This window comes from Acartia tonsa, chromosome 15, assembly GCF_053477335.1.
Source record: "Acartia tonsa isolate MP-2025a chromosome 15, ASM5347733v1, whole genome shotgun sequence".
In the NCBI taxonomy this organism is placed as follows: Eukaryota; Metazoa; Arthropoda; class Copepoda; order Calanoida; family Acartiidae; genus Acartia; species Acartia tonsa.
The window spans coordinates 9,428,150-9,446,914 of record NC_137274.1 but is presented as its reverse complement, the minus strand read 5'-3'; the positions used below and the strand labels follow the sequence as shown (position 1 = coordinate 9,446,914).

Sequence of the window (18,765 nt, the reverse complement as noted above, 5' to 3'; positions counted from 1 at the left end):
CGTAGAAAGCTGGATATAATACGATGCGATACATGATTTTTCAGTTTGGCTTTAAACCGGTTAGAATCCAGCGGATAATAATCTGTTTCGAAGCCATACTGAAAACAACATTATTTTTATTTTAGTATCAGCAATGGACGAAAAAAAATCCGCAAAAAAGCAGAAGAAAAAGAAATCGTGATATTTAATTAAGAATTGTTTTAGAAAATTTATTTATTATTATAATTTTAAATTGTTGTTATATTTTAACCCTGGGAGGGAGGGGACATTGGACTGTAAATTATACTGGTACCCAAAGTTTAAAGAAATGATAATTAGGGGATTTTCGACTCTAAATTATACTGGTACCCAGAGTTTTATAAAACAGTAAATAAGGGCGAGGGTTAATGGACTGAGCTGGATCTTTAAATCATTTCAATGGTGATATAAACCACCCCGCGCGAAATTTCAGCCAATCACAGCGGCGCATTTTTAAAATGATTGGCTGTGATTGGCTGAAATTTTGCGCGGGGTGGTTTAGATCACCATTGAACTGATTTAAAGATCCAGCTCTGTTAATTATACTGAGCTGGATCTTTAAATCATTTCAGTGGTGAGCCAGATCGGGGTGATCCAACTCTCCACCAATGAGAGCACAGCATTTTATGAAATGCCGCGCTGTGATTGACGGAAATTCTGCGCAACCCGATTTGGCGCACCATTGAAATGATTTAAAGATCCAACTCTGGTACCCAAAGTTCTTTTATACAAGCTCTCTCATTTGTTTAGATTCTTAAAAACATTGAGAACTTTTATGAATACTCGATTGATTATCTAGCAATGTTCTGACTTTTCAACCAATAATTTTAATTTACATAAGGATTATTCTTGCTCAACAATTGGGGACGGATGTACAGCAATTTATCGTCCATTGTCTTATCCCTTCAGATCCCTGGTTTATCCCCCTCTAAGGCTGTGAATTTTTTTTGCAGATTTTTACAATGAATATTTCCGTAGGGAGGGAGGAAATCAATGAAAAAATTCAATCCATGGGGTAAGTGGTTATTTTTTTAATAGCGAAGCTACTCTATAATTCACTTTGTCTGTCCGTATTTATTAGGGTGCCCCTGCCAAAGGGGGGGAGGGGGTGGTATGAATTATGTAGTAGGGGGAAAAATGTAGAAAATAAACAGTCCTGAAAACATTTTCCCCTTTTTGGGGGAGGGAGGGGGGAGAACAATTTACCATTTTTTCTCCCTCTTTAGGGGAATGACTAGGTGAAATATTTGGCAGCAATATTTGTGCAGAATATACAATACACCCCTGAAAAGAAAATACCAATTTTTTTTGTTCTGTTTAGAACTTTGTTGCAAGATGGGGCCAGTATGATTAAACTATATCCAGGTAAATAATACTTCCTACTCTATAATACTGGTATTTTCAGCTTATGCAACGGCCAACCCAGGTTATGAAAGTACCAAACTATGCATAAAAATATGTGAATATGTGTAATAATTTTATTATTATTATTTTGTATGCTTATGTATCATTCACATTGTCTTTCCGTCATTATGTCGGTCGGTCTGGCTGTCCGTTTATCTGTCGGTCTTTTTGTCTATCTAGCTGTCTGTTAGTCTGTCTGCTATTAGTCTGTAACGCTATAGGGCAATTTTCGATACTCCACTTAGTTTTTTTTTAAATATTTTTTTGTCGGTATTATTCCAAGTAGATATTTCTCTTGGGAAGAGAGAGGTTCCCTTCCTCAAAATAGTTGTAAACCTTCCCAGAGACCCTTACAAAGCTTCAAAGCTTAGAGGAGAACCATATTGGTCTTGCGGTTAGGATAATCCTTCGCTATGGACACACAGACATCCTATTACTTTTACTGTAAAATATTATAGTTATTTCTTGTATCGTATTATAAACAGCTTTCCGCGGATATAGAATGTTCAATTATAATATTAAAACCAGTTTTTTTAGCCCCGAGGTGCCGAAAGCACGGGCTAAAAAAACTGGTTTTAATCTTATGATTGTACATTTTTATATTCGTAGAAAGCTGGATATAATACGATGCGAGACATAGTTTTTTCGTATGGATAAGAACCGGTTCCTATCCACCGGATTCAAATGAATACGAGGAATAATTTTCTTTGCTTATTATGGACATACTTGCTGGACTCTTAGGGGATAAGACAATGGACGATAAATTAATGTACATCCCGGATGATGATAATCAAAATTATCCCTTCTGTTAAAATTTTTGGTTAAAAACAGGGTTTCGGATCCGGATCTGGATCCGGATCCGGATCCGCAAGGATCCGCATATTTTTGAGTCCAAGGATCCGGATCCGGATCCGCAAAAAAATGCGGATCCGGATCCGGATCCTTAGACTCCAAAAAATGCGGAAAAAATGGAAAAATCTACCTAAATTTATATAAAATCTCAGACATTCTCTTGATGAGAGCCAATCTTTAAGGTTTAGGTTCAGACTTGAAAATTAAAAGTATTTTTGACTTCGAATTAAGAATAAATTTTTTTTGAAAAATTTGGTGATTTTATTTTTATTGTCAAAGATCCGGATCCGGATCCGCACTGACCAAATTTTGAGGATCCGGATCCGGATCCGGATCCGCATAAAATCAATGCGGATCCGAAACCCTGGTTAAAAAGATTGGACACTAATAGTTGGGAACCAACCAACTTTGGGTACTCAAACCAGTGAAATTCACAGCCTGAGTCCAATGTCCCCTCCCTCCCTCCCTGACATAATTGTTTATTGTTCAGTTTTGAAAGAGGCGACAAGTTCTAGTCCACAGCCAGCGCCAGGGTATCTCTTCCAGATTATCATAGGTAAATAGGTCCCCAAAGTTAAGATAGGTCCCCAAAGTTTTAATAGATCCTCAAAGTTCCAGCCCATAGCCAGCGCCAGGGTATCTCTTCCAGATTATCATAGGTAAATAGGTACCCAAAGTTTAGATAGGTCCCCAAAGTTTAGATAGGTCCTCAAAGTATAGATAGGTCCCCAAAGTTAAGATAGGTCCCCAAAGTTTTAATAGGTCCTCAAAGTTCCAGTCCACAGCCAGCGCCAGGGTACCTCTTCCAGATTCTCATAGGTAAATAGGGCCCCAAAGTGTAGATAGATCCTCAAAGTTTAGGTAGGTCCCCAAAGTTTAATAGGTCCCAATAGTTCTAGTCCACAGCCAGCGCCAGGGTATCTCTTCCAGATTACCATAGGTAAATAGGTCCCCAAAGTTTAGATAGGTCCCCAAAGTTTTAATAGGTCCCCAAAGTTCTAGTCCTCAACCAGCGCCAGGCTATCTCTTCCAGATTATCATAGGTAAATAGGTCCCCAAAGATTAGATAGGTCCCCAAAGTTTTAATAGATCCTCAAAGTTCCAGCCCATAGCCAGCGCCAGGGTATCTCTTCCAGATTATCATAGGTAAATAGGTCCCCAAAGTTTAAATAAGTCCCCAAAGTTCTAGTCCACAGCCAGAGCCAGGGTATCTCTTCCAGATTATCATAGGTAAATAGGTCTCCAAAGTTAAGATAGGTCCACAAAGTTTTAATAGGTTCCTCAAGGTTTTAATAGGTCCCCAAAGTTTTAATAGGTCCCCAAAGTTCTAGTCCTCAACCAGCACCAGGGTATCTCTTTCAGATTATCATAAGTAAATAGGTCCCCAAAGTTTAGATAGGTCCTCAAAGTTTAAATAGGTCCCCAAAGTTTTAATAGGTCCCGAAAGCTTAGATAGGTCCCCAAAGTTCCAACCCACAACCAGCGCCAGGGTATCTCTTCCAGATTATCTAGGTAAATAGGTCCCCAAAGTTTAGATAGGTCACCAAAGTTTAGGTAGGTCCCCAAAGTTTAAATAGGTCCCAATAGTTCTAGTCCACAGCCAGCGCCAGGGTATCTCTTCCAGATTATCATAGGTAAATAGGTCCCCAAAGATTAGATAGGTCCTCAAAGTTTCGATAGGTCCCCAAAGTTCCAGCCCACAACCAGCGCCAGGGTATCTCTTTTAGATTATCATAGGTAAATACTAAATAAGTCCCCAAAGTTAAGATAGGTCCCCAAAGTTCCAACCCACAACCAGCGCCAGGGTATCTCTTCCAGATTATCATAGGTAAGTAGGTCCCCAAAGTTGAGATAGGTCCCCAAAGTTTAGATAGATCCCCAAAGTTCTAGTCCACAGCCAGCGCCAGGGTATCTCTTCCAGATTATCATAGGTAAGAATAGGTCCCCAAAGTCGCCAACCAGCGAGGGAATAAAAATTTTCAAAATTGAAAAAATATTTCTTTACGGATAACGCCCAAAATAGTTGTAAACCTTCCCAGTATCTATGAGAAGCTTCAATAAAAGTTTGAAATGTTAAGCATTTTTTTATGAAACATTATCAAATGTTTTGTTGGGTTCAAAGGATCAAATAAAATAACACGCCGGCCAAAACATAATCAAATGCTGTAGATTACAAAAGTACACTAATGAAACAATAAAACTGTTTGCAATATTACAAGTTACCATCCCTTTTTCCAAATTAACATTTTCAATTGAAAAAGTTTACTTTAGTGTTACAGTAGTTTGAACCCAACAAATCGTTTGATGATGTTTCATCAAAAAATGCTTAACATTTCGAAGTTTTATTCACAGAAAAGCATGATGAAGCCTAGTTTTTTTAGTTGGTATAACTATGTCAAACATAACCCTAGTGTATTCACTAAAAAACATTTAGAATCATAACTGGAAGGTGCTTAGTATCACTTGCTCTTGTTAGTGAATACTCCTCTTTTTTTTATAACTTATACATACATTTATATTTTTTTTTCAGTTCTGACACTCTTTAATTAAGTGTTAATGTTCGTTTGTTAAACCGTTTGATTTCCAGAGCTTTGCTTTTATATATGTTGTTATCCTTGTTTAACTAAAAATTTAAATATTCTTTTTTTTTAGATTTTAGCTGGAAAGGGAAAAAGAACTCTGAGATATTGGGTAAGATTAACTTAATTCTAGTAGGAGGGAATGCCTTGGTGCTTTAAACTGACGCAACTCTTAACCATGACTGTTGGGACTTCAGGACAAAGGTTGTGCAACCATTGGGATGTTTGTCAGTTTGACCGTTTTCATGATTTATCAGGATTTTAGGCTTCTTATCTTTAGAATAACAGGATCTGTATTTGTCTTTCTAAACCTAATGATCACGTTAACCGCTGAACCGATATGGTTCTCCTTTACAGTTTTCCTAATTTAGAGGAGGGTACCGCCAACCTCGAAATTGAAATCACCCCTGGAAAAAACTAACTCCTACAATTTTTTCTACTTTTTAAAACAAAAAAATAAAATGATGGGACGGTGGTGATTTGACTTCACCCCTTCCCCCCTCCCCATCCCTTCATATCTTTAATGCCCCTAACACCCCTGCATGTTTATTGGGGATGTAAAAATTCAATGCATCATCCATTGTCTTATCCCTTAAAATCCCTGTTTTTTTTAGGGGATTATCTGAACCGGCGGCTCTGCCGTCCCTCTCCCCACGCTAAGCTGAAAACCCTGAAATGTGTTCAGCATCTGGTGGACAAAGGGTCCCCAAAGTTCCGTCAATACCTCAGGTAAATAAGTACCCAAAGTTAAATCAAGTATCCAACCAATCAAAGTTCAGTTAAAGTACCTACACAAAGTTTTAAAATCAAAGATTAAAATACCTTAAGTATAATTTATAGTCCCTACCCTTTGACAACAAGTTTCGCATGAAACATTGTACCTGGCCGTCTTTGGAAACTTCATTCTAATAACCAGTTATGTGGTTGAATTGATATGTTTAGGAGACATAACATTGAAGTTAACATTTTTTAATTTATAAGTAATTTTATAATTGCCATTTCTGGAATATTGTACCTTAATGTTACAGGAATTATCTATTGTTTAGGAGTAATGATGACCAGATAAGAAACGCCACCTCCCTCAACTTTTCCTCCGGCGGCGGCGGTGGAAGTGGTTCGACAGAATCTCTACAAGGCATGGGCAATATTGAAATTATTTGCCGCATTTTACAATATTATATGTTTTCCTGCCATTTTGAAAAATGTTGTCCCGTTATTTTGAAAAATATTTTCCCGCCATTTTACAAAACGTTGTCCCGCCATTTCGCAAAATATTTTTCCGCCATTTTGAAAAATATTTGCTTGTAATTTTTAAAAATATTTTCCCGCCTTTTTGCAAAATATTCCCGCCTTTTTGCAAAATATTCCCGCCATTTTGCAAAAATTCCTGCTATTTTTATCGAAATTTTAATGTTACCAACCATAGGTGAAGTGGGAGGGTTGGCAAAGACGATCCTCCGAGATCTTTTCAATGAGGAACGTGTGGAAGAGGACAATAGTGGTGGTGGAGAAAGGGAAGCTGGTGGTGCTGCCGTAAGCCAAGTTTATGCTGGCATGGGCAGCCATACTAAGAACAGCCAGGTAAAAAAGTACCCAAAGTTGAAAAAATACCCAAATTAAAAAAGTACCCAAAGTTTTAATGCACTCGAAGTTATTAATGTACTCAAAGTTGAAAGAGTTCCCAAAGTTGAAAAAATATCCAATAGTGAAAAAGTTCAATAAGTTATAAATGTAGCTTCGGGCCTAACAAAATAGTTTAAAATTTGAATTCTTCATTTTAACTTTGCGGAAAGCTGTCTGTAATACGATGCGATAAATGACTATTATCGGATAGATACTTTTTATCGACTAAAAGTAGAAGAGAATAATTTCATTTGTTCTATGTTGTATGACATATAATAGCGTTTCTAAATTGTTGGTTTTATAAATTTTGGGACTTCAGTGAATTCTGATTGGTTAGATCATTAAGTTGAGTGTTCTAACGTTTCAACCACTTATTTTAATCTACAAAAGTGGTAATTTTGTGTATTAACATTGGGAGATTGTCTTATCTCTTTAGATCCCTTGATTTTTTTTGGTTTTTAGGGTTTCGGCGGGTCCGGTGGGGACAGAAGTAGTCATGGGGGATTAACCTCCGCCATTCGGGATGTCGTGGAACAGATAGTCTACGCTCCAGACCCCAAACAGGAACAAAGAAAATAAATAATGTTGGTACCCAACACTGCGAATTTTAAAAGAAAAAAAGTTGACCCTTAAAATTCCACCTTGAAGTGATACTTTTCTAATAGTTTATAGTCCACTAAGTCGTAAGCAATAAAAATTAAAATCCATTAAGTCCCTTCTAACGAGATATTGGCAACTTTTTGCACACATTTTCGCAAACGGCAATTATTTCCTTTATTTGGAGTTTTGGTTAATAACATTTTCATAAAAGTTTTCAGTAATAATCATTTAAGATCCATTGTTGAGAAGAAATGACTGAAAAAGTGTGTTTTTATGCAAAATAAGCTTAAAATCTAATGATTTTAAAAATTAGCGATTTAATAGTAAAAAAAAAATATTTTTAACTTTTTGATAGCCTGAATATGTTTAATTTAGTTATTTTATATAATCTATTCTTTAAAAAGACAGGCATATTCTTTCAGATTTGAAAAAAATTAAAAAAATTAAAAATCGGAATTAATCAAAATTAATCTATAGCCTTTAAAAAATACTTTTGATATTTTTAACCTATATAATCAATAAAATCAATGGAAAATAAAATATTTTTATAAAACAAACTTTTGGAAAAGGTTTAAGATAACTTCATAAAAGTAGCATTTAAGTAGGATATTTTTCTTGTCTTTTAAAAAAATGCAAATTAAACATAGTTAACGACTATTTAATTAGCAAGAATGGTAATAAAATATTTCAATAACTGCTTAAACCTTTTTGTGGCCATGTTATTTACTTAAACAGAAATTCTATTTTGTCAGAATTATAAAAATAATGAAGTATTTTCAAAAAAGCTTGCACAATAAACGTAATTTTATCAAACTTCCTCACAGTTTATAGAGGGTATTGTTGTAAAATGTTAATTATTCAAATAAAATCTTCAATTTACAACGTTTAAAACACCTAAAAGTAAATTCTAAGCAAAATTAGATTTATTTCCTGAATTTAGAGTAGCTGCGCTACTTAAAAAAACATCTAGTATTAAAACCAATCAGCTGATCAAATTGCTATAGACATCATTTGTTGGGTTGTTATTAACTGAAACATTTATTTTCTTTTTAATTCTAAAACGATGCTTGCCATGCTAAAAACGCTTTGCCCCCAGCAATCATTATGGGCACTAGAATTTAATTCCCTCTATTTTTTAATTTAAGTTTTACAAAAAAAAACAAGGACCACATCTGTTCAGCGGATAACGAGTTCCTTTGCTAGAGACAGATATACATACATCCCGTTATTTCCATATAAGGACTAGCGGCTACGTACCCTTAAAGTCTTATAAGTATTATATTATAAATATGAACTCACAAAGAGACGTTGTATGTTATCATAATACATTTAGTCTGCTATGTAAAACTAAACAAATTTTTTTCTTCTTTCATTGCAGGGATGATTCTGGTACAAAAAAAAACAAAAAAAAAATTATTTTTAATTTAATTTGATATTACCGTAAAATATTTTTTTATATACATAATTTAAGAAATATATTCATAAAATCTCCACCTGTCATAAAGACGACATATAAAATCAACATCCTGATAAGGATATTAAAGTTTTTGTTAAAAATTTTCAAATTCATTTTATGCTTAACCCTTTACAGTCGGGCCCCTTGCCGCACCTTAATCAGTCGGGGGGGGGGGGGCGTTCAACGCCCCCCCTTATTATCTCAGTTCCTATTAGAGCTAGAGGGCTAAATTTTTTTGTGCAAGTCCCCTGTTTGATAATGAATTTCCGACCTTTTATAAGTCTAAGTCAATTTTCGCTTCCTTCACCCTTTTATTTAACAACCTTTGTTTTTAGGTCCTTTTTTACTTAAAAATTTCAAACGGCTGTAATTTTCTTATTTTTAAAGCTAGAAGAAAATTTTTTTTCCAGAAAATGTTTATCTTTATGTAAATTTTACATTAGAAATATCAAAATATAAATTTCAGCGGCCGCAGCTGTACTTGGCAGCTGCCAGCCGCCGCAGTCGGCGGTCGGCGGGAAAACGGCGGCGGATCTTCATGAAATTTTAATATGTTATGTAGACATTTAAGAAAAGCTTAAGTTTAAAATTTGAAGTCTCTAAGTCAAAAATTGCGGCCACAGGAGGATTTTAAAGATTTCTGGAGACCTGGAGGATCAGGACCTGCAGGATCATACCTGGAACCTGAAAGTGACTTGAACACCTGTATTTCATATAAGGATGTACTACTAGAGGATTTTTTAGTATTTTGGTATGATAAAATGCTTTGTTTTAGTCAAAAAATTATTTTTGCTCTTTACCTGGATGACCCTGCCAGGTTTGCTGGCATCCTGTGCCCGCCAGGATGGAGATATTCAAAAAATTCCAACTCTCAGTTATGTGTCATACCCATACTTAAAAAGTCAAGCAGTTTGGGCTCTTCATCTTTCACACACAGAAAATGAGACAGAAAAAACCGGAGGGGGGGGCGTTCAACGCCCCCCCCCCGACCGTTAAGGGTTAAGAAGGAACGAGAAGGAATTGAATCTCAACATTAACTTGTTATTTTGCTTGTATATTTATCATATTTGTTTACAGCTTATTGGTAAAGTTTGGTAATACTTTATTTCGAGTCTATCATGCAGTGCCAATGTTTTATGTACAATGTACATTGGACTGTAAATTACATTGGTACCCTATGTTTTATGTATATTGGACTGTAAATTATTTGGTACCCAATGTTTTATATACATTGGACTGTAAATTACATTGGTCCTCAAAGTTTTATGTACTATGGACTGTAAATTACATCGGTACCCAAAGTTTTATGTACATTTGACTGTAAACTATATAGGTACCCAACGTTTTATGTATATTAGAGTGTAAATTACATTGGTCCCCAACGTTTTATTTTTATACTTTATCTTCTTTGCTATCAGGAGCTACTCCAGTCCTGCCTTAGATCTTCTGTTGGCGACTACCAGCCCGTCACAGTTGATGTTGGTTCTAGTCCAACTAGGGGAGGCAGTGGCGCCAGTATTGGCGCAAAACAGAACAGACCTTTTGTCCCCGGTAACATATTTTCGCGCCATTTTAAATTATTTTTATTTAACACATTTGAAATTTAAAATAAGTGGTCGATATAAGATTTGCAGTTAAATACCTACATAAAAGAAATTTTCACACATTTTTCACAACTTATTTTAAGTTTCGCGCCATTTTAAAACTAGACAGATAATTTTTAAATTTGCGCCATTTTCTTAAACAGCACAGCAGATTCTTAATTTCGAGCCATTATTATGACTGCTCAGCAGATTTATAATTTTGCGCATTTTTAAGACTGCTGAGCTGATTTTAAATTTCGCGCCATTTTAAGACTCGACAGCTGATTTTTAATTTTGCGCCATTTAAAACTAGACAGCTGACTTTTAATTTCGCGCCATTTTTTCGCGTACGGCTGACTTAAAAACAAACAACAATTGAAAACAATTTGCGCCATTTTTTGGGGGTTAAACAGCTGATTTCGTATTCAGGTCGTGCCGGTGGAGGCTGGGATGAGGAAGGGGAGGGGGGCAGCAGTAGTGAGGATGAGTTGAGTGAGTTCTATGGGCTTTATCAGTATGGAGCTGACCAGCCGAGTTCTCCTGATAAGGAATGATTCCATTACGGGAGACTTTTTCAACTTTGGGTACTTTTTCAACTTTGGGTATTTTTTCAATTTTGGGTTCTTTTACTTTGTTTTTTTTTTTCAACTTTGGGTACTTGTTCAACTTAGAGTACTTTTAACTTTGGGTCCTTTTTTCATAAGTTTGGGTACTTTTTCAATTTTGGGTACTTCCCTGAATAGGAATGATTCCAGGGATCCAGGGGTTTGTGTCAGAGAGAGAGAGAGAGAGGGGACAAATGGCTGTTTATTATACTAGTCCCCAAAGTTTTATAATAACGTTTTCCTATACGTTGGCTTTACAACTTTGGGGACATTTAATGAATTTTGATTGGTTGTTCTATTAAGTTTAGTCAATCTTTTCAACCAATAAATTTAATCTTAAGAAGGGTTAATTTTGTGTTTCATCAATGGGGATGCACATAATCAACATGGAATCAACCGCGCGCCATTAGGATTTAAAAGAATCCGAAGAATTCAGCGGCATTTGCGCATTTTGTCGGGAAACGCGCAGCAATAATTTACGCCACTATGACGCGCTGCTTAGCTTGGTCAAAACTCTGGAATCTGGGCATAAAGCAACAATTTTACAGGGGTGCAGTTGTATTTCATGTCATCCTTGTCCTTGTTTTTATAAAGAAACAGGATGTCTGTGGGTCTGTCTGTAAAAATACATTAATTTTCATGAAAAATATACTTTTAATAAAACATATCCTTATGTAAGCTAACAGGATGTCTATCTGTACTGAAGGATCTTGCTAAACGCTGAACCGTTATGGTTCTCCTTTACACTGTAGTTTCTCATAGGTCCTCAGAGGGTTGATAGCTATTTTAGGGGAGGGTATTAAGGGGGGGGGAAGTTCTGCCACTTTCGCGTAAACAGTGTGCAGTGGACTAGGTATTGATTTTAGATTATGGGTTATTTAGGATAAAAGTTTACTTTTGGGTATTAGTTCACGTATATTTAATCATTTTTTGAATAGGTCTCCAGGTTCAGGTGCTGCAGGCTGGAAGGTCGTTTCTGGACAGGTAAAAAAATTAAAATTTTTTTGTTTGAAGAGTTAGAGAGCAACTTATAAAACAAAATATGCTTCTTTTTGAATGTTATTAACATATCTGCAAAAAAAATTAAATTCGGCCTCCAGGTTCAGGTGCTGCAGGCCTCCAGGTACACTCTGGACAGGTAAAAAATTAAAAAAATTATTTGAAGAGTTAGAGGTACACTTATTAAACCAAATATGCATCTTTTTGAATGTTATTACCATATTAGAAGAAAAAATGACAATCGGCCTCCAGGTTCAGGTGCTGCAGGCCTCCAGGTACACTCTGGACAGGTAAAAATTAGGTTTTCTTATTTGAAGAGTTAGAGGTACACTTATGTAACCAAATATGCATCTTTATGGATGTTATCATCATATTTGCAGAAAAATTTAAAATCGGCCTCCAGGTTCAGGTGCTGCAGGCCTCCAGGTACACTCTGGACAGGTAAAAATTAAAATTTCTTATTTGAAGAGTTTGATGTACACTTATTTTACCAAATATGCATCTTTTTGGATGTTATTACCATATAATTATTTGAAGAAAAAATGACAATCGGCCTCCAGGTTCAGGTGCTGCAGGCCTCCAGGTACACTCTGGACAGGTAAAAATCAAAATTTCTTATTTGAAGAGTTAGAGGTACACTTATAAAACAAAATATGCATCTTTTTGGATGTTATTACCATATTTGAAGGTAAATTGACAATCGGCCTCCAGGTTCAGGTGCTGCAGGCCTCCAGGTACATTCTGGACAGGTAAAAATTTAAAAAAAATTATTTAAAGAGTTAGAGGTAAACTTATTAAACCAAATATGCGTATTTTTGGATGTTATTATCATATTTGAAGGTAAATTGATATTCGGCCTCCAGGTACAGGTGCTGCAGGCCTCCAGATCCATTCTAGACAGGTAAAAATTAAAAAAAATTATTTAAAGGGTTACAGGTACACTTATAAAACCAAATATGCATCTTTTTGGATGTTATTATCATATTTACAGAAAAAATTCAAATTGGACTCTAGTTTCAGGTGCTGCATGCCTCCAGGTACACTCTGGACAGGTAAAAATTAAAATTTCTTATTTGAAGAGTTAGAGGTACACTTATTAATCCAAATATGCGTGTTTTTGGATGTTATTATCATATTTGAAGATAAATTGACAATCAGCCTCCAGGTTCAGGTACTGGAGGCCTCCAGGTCAACTCTGGACAGGCAGATAAAATATTTTTTAATACTTTTTAATTTGGAAACCTTACCTGGATCCTGTTGACTGCTGGTTGTTGGTAGCCAGTTAAAAAATCCTAAATGGTTATTTTTGAATTTATAGGAATGGTTTCTAAAAAGAAAATGGCTAAATTATAATAATTTAGTATAATATAGCATTTAAGGCTCCAGACAGGCTGTAGGCGGCCTCCAAGAGCCTGCTCTAATATCAAATATTACCTTTATTGGAATTTACCTTGCCAGCGGCCACAAGCAGTCACCAGAGGTCACCAGGATCCAGGTAAGGTGTCCAAATCAAAAAGTATCAAAAAATATTAATTATAACTGCCTGTCCAGAGTGTACCTGGAGGCCTGCAGCACCTGAACCTGGAGGCCGATTGTCAATTTACCTTCAAATATGGTAATAACATCCAATAAGTTGCATATTTGGTTTAATAAGTGTATCTCTAACTCTTTAAATAAGAAATTTAAATTTTTACCTGTCCAGAGTGTACCTGGAGGCCTGCAGCACCTAAACCTGGAGGCCGATTGTCAATTTACCTTCAAATATGGTAATAACATCCAAAAAGATGCATATTTTGTTTTATAAGTGTACCTCTAACTCTTCAAATACGAAATTTTAATTTCTACCTGTCCAGAGTGTACCTGGAGGCCTGCAGCACCTGAACCTGGAGGCCGATTGTCATTTTTTCTTCAAATATGGTAATAACATCCGAAAAGATGCATATTTGGTTAAATAAGTGTACCTCTAACTCTTCAAATAAATGTTTTAAATTTTTACCTGTCCAGAGTGTACCTGGAGGCCTGCAGCACCTAAACCTGGAGGCCGATTGTCAATTTACTTTCAAATATGGTAATAACATCCAAAAAGATGCATATTTTGTTTTATAAGTGTACCTCTAACTCTTCAAATACGAAATTTTAATTTCTACCTGTCCAGAGTGTACCTGGAGGCCTGCAGCACCTGAACCTGGAGGCCGATTGTCATTTTTTCTTCAAATATGGTAATAACATCCAAAAAGATGCATATTTGGTTACATAAGTGTACCTCTAACTCTTCAAATAAGAAAACCTAATTTTTACCTGTCCAGAGTGTACCTGGAGGCCTGCAGCACCTGAACCTGGAGGCCGATTGTCATTTTTTCTTCAAATATGGTAATAACATCCAAAAAGATGCATATTTGGTTAAATAAGTGTACATCAAACTCTTCAAATAAGAAATTTTAATTTTTACCTGTCCAGATTGTACCTGGAGGCCTGCAGCACCTGAACCTGGAGGCCGATTTTAAATTTTTCTGCAAATATGATGATAACATCCATAAAGATGCATATTTGGTTAAATAAGTGTACCTCTAACTCTTCAAATAAGAAAACTTAATTTTTACCTGTCCAGAGTGTACCTGGAGGCCTGCAGCACCTGAACCTGGAGGCCGATTGTCATTTTTTCTTCTAATATGGTAATAACATTCAAAAAGATGCATATTTGGTTTAATAAGTGTACCTCTAACTCTTCAAATAATTTTTTTAAATTTTTACCTGTCCAGAGTGTACCTGGAGGCCTGCAGCACCTGAACCTGGAGGCCGAATTTAATTTTTTCTGCAGATATGTTAATAACATTCAAAAAGAAGCATATTTTGTTTTATAAGTTGCTCTCTAACTCTTTAAACAAAAAATTTTAATTTTTTTACCTGTCCAGAAACGACCTTCCAGCCTGCAGCACCTGAACCTGGAGACCTATTCAAAAAATGATTAAATATACGTGAACTAATACCCAAAAGTAAACTTTTATCCTAAATAACCCATAATCTAAAATCAATACCTAGTCCACTGCACACTGTTTACGCGAAAGTGGCAGAACTTCCCCCCCCCTTGTTCAAGAGGCCTCTAGCTGCTAGTTGTTAAATGAAATATAAATGTACCATAATGCTACAGGCTCTGCAACATATGCTAACGACTGAAAATGGAGAAACTCTGCTCAATACCCTCATACTACTGGAGATACTTATTCAAAAGGAATAGATACCTATGGATTTAAAATTATCAGAAATGAAGGGGACATTGGACTGTTTATTACACTAGTCCCTAAAGTTTTATAATAAACATTTTTTTATTATTTGGAGTCACAACATTTGGGATTTTTTATGGAATTTTGATTGGTTGGTTCTTTAGGTAAGTTGACTGTTCAAACGTTTCAACCACTAGATAATAAGATATTGGATCTAATATCAAGGATGTAGGGGACATTGGGCTGTTAATTACATTAGTCTCCAAAGTTTTATTATAAAGATTTTTTATTTGTAGTGATTTTTTATAGAATTTTGATTGTTTTTTTCTTTAGGTAAGTTGAGTGTTCAAACGTTTCAACCACTAGATAAAATATTGGATCTAATATCAGTGAGGGAGGGGACATTGGGAAGGTTATAACACTAGTACCCAAAGTTTTATAATAACGTTTTCTTGTACCTACCTTCTTGGGATCTAAAGTGAAAAGACAATGAACGATAAATTAATGTACATCCCCAATTATCATACACAAAACTAACTGTTCTGTAGATTACAATCAGTGGTTGAAACGGTTGAACATTAAACCTAACTAACCAATCAAAATTCAGTAAAAGTCAAAAAAATAGTTAAGGCGACAAATAAGATAACTTTATTATATAACTTTGGGTAATTTTCAACTTTAGGTACTTTCATTTTGGGTACTTTTTCAACTTTGAGTACTTTTTCATGTATCTAGATGATATCTAATTTGTGTAGGAACTGTTACCATGTCATATTGTTGACCTCTCCCTGCGGACAGGGTTGGAGCTCAAGAGACTTGATTCAAATAAGAATATTGCTGTAAAAAGCTCGAAAATTTTGGCAACTCTAGATTTTATTAAAAATTATAAGTTACCAGTGCTATAGTTATATTTTTAATTTTTATACCAGTGGCTACGCCCCTAGAGGCCTTAAAAAAAGGTTAGGGAATCCAAGTAAGTCATACAGTGGCGAAATCTAGCAAAGAATACTTTTTGACATTTCTTTTAATGGCTATTTATCTTGGGAGGGTAGTTGTACCCTCCCCGAAAATAGGTAATAACCTTCCCAGGACCTAAATAAAGCTAACCTGTAATATGGAGAACCATATAGGCTCAGCGGTTAGCGAGATCCTTCGGTGCAAACAAACAGACAGACATACATTGCATCCTCCTGTTACTTTATTATATATTATATATATTTTCAGAAAATAAAATGGCTTTGTTATCCCAGGGAGCTCTTGTCAGAATTAACACCGTCATTACCATCTGTAAAACTGCCTTCCATTGGTAAGTTTTTAAAAGCGAAGCTTTTCTATAGTTAGGGTCGGTCCGTCCGTCCTTCCGTCCGTCCGAGATTGATAGCTTTTATCCGTTAATTTAAGAATGTTAGAATTGTTCTATCGATTTCAAACTTTGCATGGTGATTCCTGTAGTAGATAGGTACGTTTTAGAAAGCGTAGCAACTCTATAATCATTACCAGAATGTCCGTACGTCCATTTTAAACATGTTGATTTTTCTACTTTTTTAACAACAATTTTTTATGTGATCTTATTATCCGTTTGATCTGATTTTTGGTATATTGATTCCTGGGACAACAAAAAATAATATTATGAGCGAAGCAACTCTATAATCGAGTCCTAAAAATATAAGTATGTCCATAAACATTATCCTGTATCAAGCAGTTTTTCATAAGTGCTTCGCTTTTATGGATGTTGTCATTCTTGTTTTAAAAATAGCCTAAAACTATTTTAAGCTTTTTAAAATGAAGATTTTAAGCTTCAGACAAAAGAAACCTTACTTTATATATGCGCCCCTAGCATCTAAGGTCTCAAGGTATATTCGAAAGGATATGAGAGGGCAGAAAAATAGCCTAAAACCATAACCAGACGTTATAAAATTAAAATAGGCTAAAACCATCCTGGGACTTATAAGAAGCTTCACTGTATGTAAAGGAAGACCATATCGGTTCATCGGTTAGCGAGATCCTTAGTAGTGATGGCAATCCGGATTCTTAAAGAATCCGTCAAAAAAAGTGGCTGATTCCGGATTCTTATTTTTGGCGGATTCCGGATTCTAGCAATATTTTAAAAGGATATGTCCTAAAAATCAATGTTCTTGGTGTTCTCCATAATTCACTTCCGAGAATCGAACCAGATTTTAAAAGATATTATATATAATGATGAAAATCTGCCTTCAAAGAGGAGGAGTTGAAAGGAAAAACTCAAGACGCTAATTTTAGCCTACCAAATAAGAATCCGGAATCCGCTATTAAAAAAAAAGATTCCGGATTCGGATTCTAAAATTGGCCAAAAATTGGGTGGATTCCGGATCCGGATTGCCAACCCTAATTTTATGTAATACTAGAGGTTGCGCACCCTAGAATCATCTATGAGCTATTAGGGTGGGAGGGGGAAAAGTCGGAACTCCCTCAATTTTCAATTTGTGTTTTAAATAAGAAAAAAAATATAAAAATATTTCTATTGGTAAGTGTTGGTTTTCAGGGAGGAAGGGGACAATTGGCTGTTAACTGCGCCAGTCCCCAATATTTTAAAATAATGTTTCATTATTAGTTGGCTCAACAATTTTAGGGACTTTTGTTGAATTTTGATTGTTTGGTTTATTGAGTTGAGTGTTCGACGTGATCTAATCATTTTTTTTGTCGTTTCAGGGGCTTCATGCCAACCTTGTTGTACCTCGGGTTCCAGAAGGGCGCAGAGCCCGGTATGCCTCCCCTCACCATTGCCAGCCTCTTCTGGGCATAATGGGCGCGTGCGCTATCAGTTTCCCGCCATTTTTAACACATTGGTTTTAATTTCCCGCCATATTTTTTGTGAAATAATGTTACTTTCCCGCCATTCAACGCAATAGTGCTAATATATTTCTGTGAAATAACATTATTTTTGCGCCAATTAACACAATTGTGTTACTTACGCGCCATGTTTTTTTTTGCCCAACCTTAAACACAAATTCGATGATTTCCCGCCATAAAACATGATGGTGTTAATTTCCCGCTATTTTTCTAAAAATATTTTATTTTGCCTCAAACCTCTATAAAAATTGCATCGTAAAATGTGATATATAATATTTTGTTTTTGTGTAATGTAGTCTTTATACGATATTAGTGAAAAAGAAATTTATTGATTCTTTTATTTGCAATTGCCAGGGATAAAATGGGAAAGAGATAGAGTATGACTTATCATCATTGTACTCGCCCTGCACCCTGAGAATTGAGCTTAAATTTTATTCTACTTTGTCAGTTGTTATTTTTTGATTAAAGAAGAATTTTTTTTCTGAAATATGTTTTTTTTTTGCGAGAAATCAATCCCAGGTAGGAAGGGAATATTGGACTGTTTATGACAGTAGTCCCTAAAGTTTTAAAATAATTTTTTTCTAAATTGTTTGTTTAACAACTTTGGGTACTTTTATTGAATTCTGATTGGTTGGTTCACTTAGTTGGTTCCCAAATGTTTCTAAGCACAAATTATAATCTACAGAAAGGGGTAATTTTGTGTATCATCATTGGGGATGTGCATCAATTAATCGGCCATTGTCTTATCCCTTAGATCCCTAACAAGCAATACTACTGAAGTAATGTCTTGATCTTCCCCCCCCATCTCTCTACGCCTTACTGCAAGGTTCCCCCCCCTCTCTCTACACCTTACTGCAAGGCCCCCCCCGGGCCCCCCCCCCTCTATCTACACGTTACTGCAAGGTTCCCTCCCCCTCTCTCTACACCATACTGCAAGGTTCCCTCCCCCTCTCTCTACACCATACTGGAAGGTTCCCCTACCTCTCTCTCTACGCC

At 35.7% G+C, this 18,765-nt stretch overlaps 3 protein-coding genes across 3 annotated transcripts in view; all 3 read left to right on the top strand.

Moving 5' to 3' along the window:
* The window catches only part of LOC145306851 (dnaJ homolog subfamily C member 21), a 30,839-nt gene extending 29,867 nt beyond the window's left edge, over nucleotides 1-972 (top strand). Inside the window, exon 21 of the mRNA XM_080149175.1 lies at nucleotides 126-972. Coding sequence (XP_080005301.1) covers nucleotides 126-181 — 56 coding nt within the window. The 3' untranslated portion in view covers nucleotides 182-972. The remainder of the gene's footprint in view (nucleotides 1-125) is intronic.
* On the top strand, nucleotides 966-10,684 carry LOC145306852 (AP-4 complex accessory subunit Tepsin-like). The gene is made up of 10 exons (XM_080149176.1): nucleotides 966-1,033; nucleotides 1,340-1,383; nucleotides 2,765-2,830; nucleotides 4,927-4,965; nucleotides 5,468-5,582; nucleotides 5,900-5,988; nucleotides 6,280-6,434; nucleotides 6,939-7,042; nucleotides 9,953-10,083; nucleotides 10,545-10,684. The coding sequence occupies exons 1-10, from the start codon at nucleotides 981-983 to the stop codon at nucleotides 10,667-10,669; spliced, it is 921 nt and encodes a 306-aa protein (XP_080005302.1). The 5' UTR covers nucleotides 966-980; the 3' UTR covers nucleotides 10,670-10,684.
* A 5,003-nt stretch (nucleotides 10,685-15,687) lies between these two features.
* Nucleotides 15,688-18,259, top strand: Tom7 (Translocase of outer membrane 7). Its single transcript, XM_080149177.1, has 2 exons — nucleotides 15,688-16,246; nucleotides 17,629-18,259. The coding sequence occupies exons 1-2, from the start codon at nucleotides 16,173-16,175 to the stop codon at nucleotides 17,720-17,722; spliced, it is 168 nt and encodes a 55-aa protein (XP_080005303.1). The 5' UTR covers nucleotides 15,688-16,172; the 3' UTR covers nucleotides 17,723-18,259.
* Nucleotides 18,260-18,765: the final 506 nt, after the last annotated feature.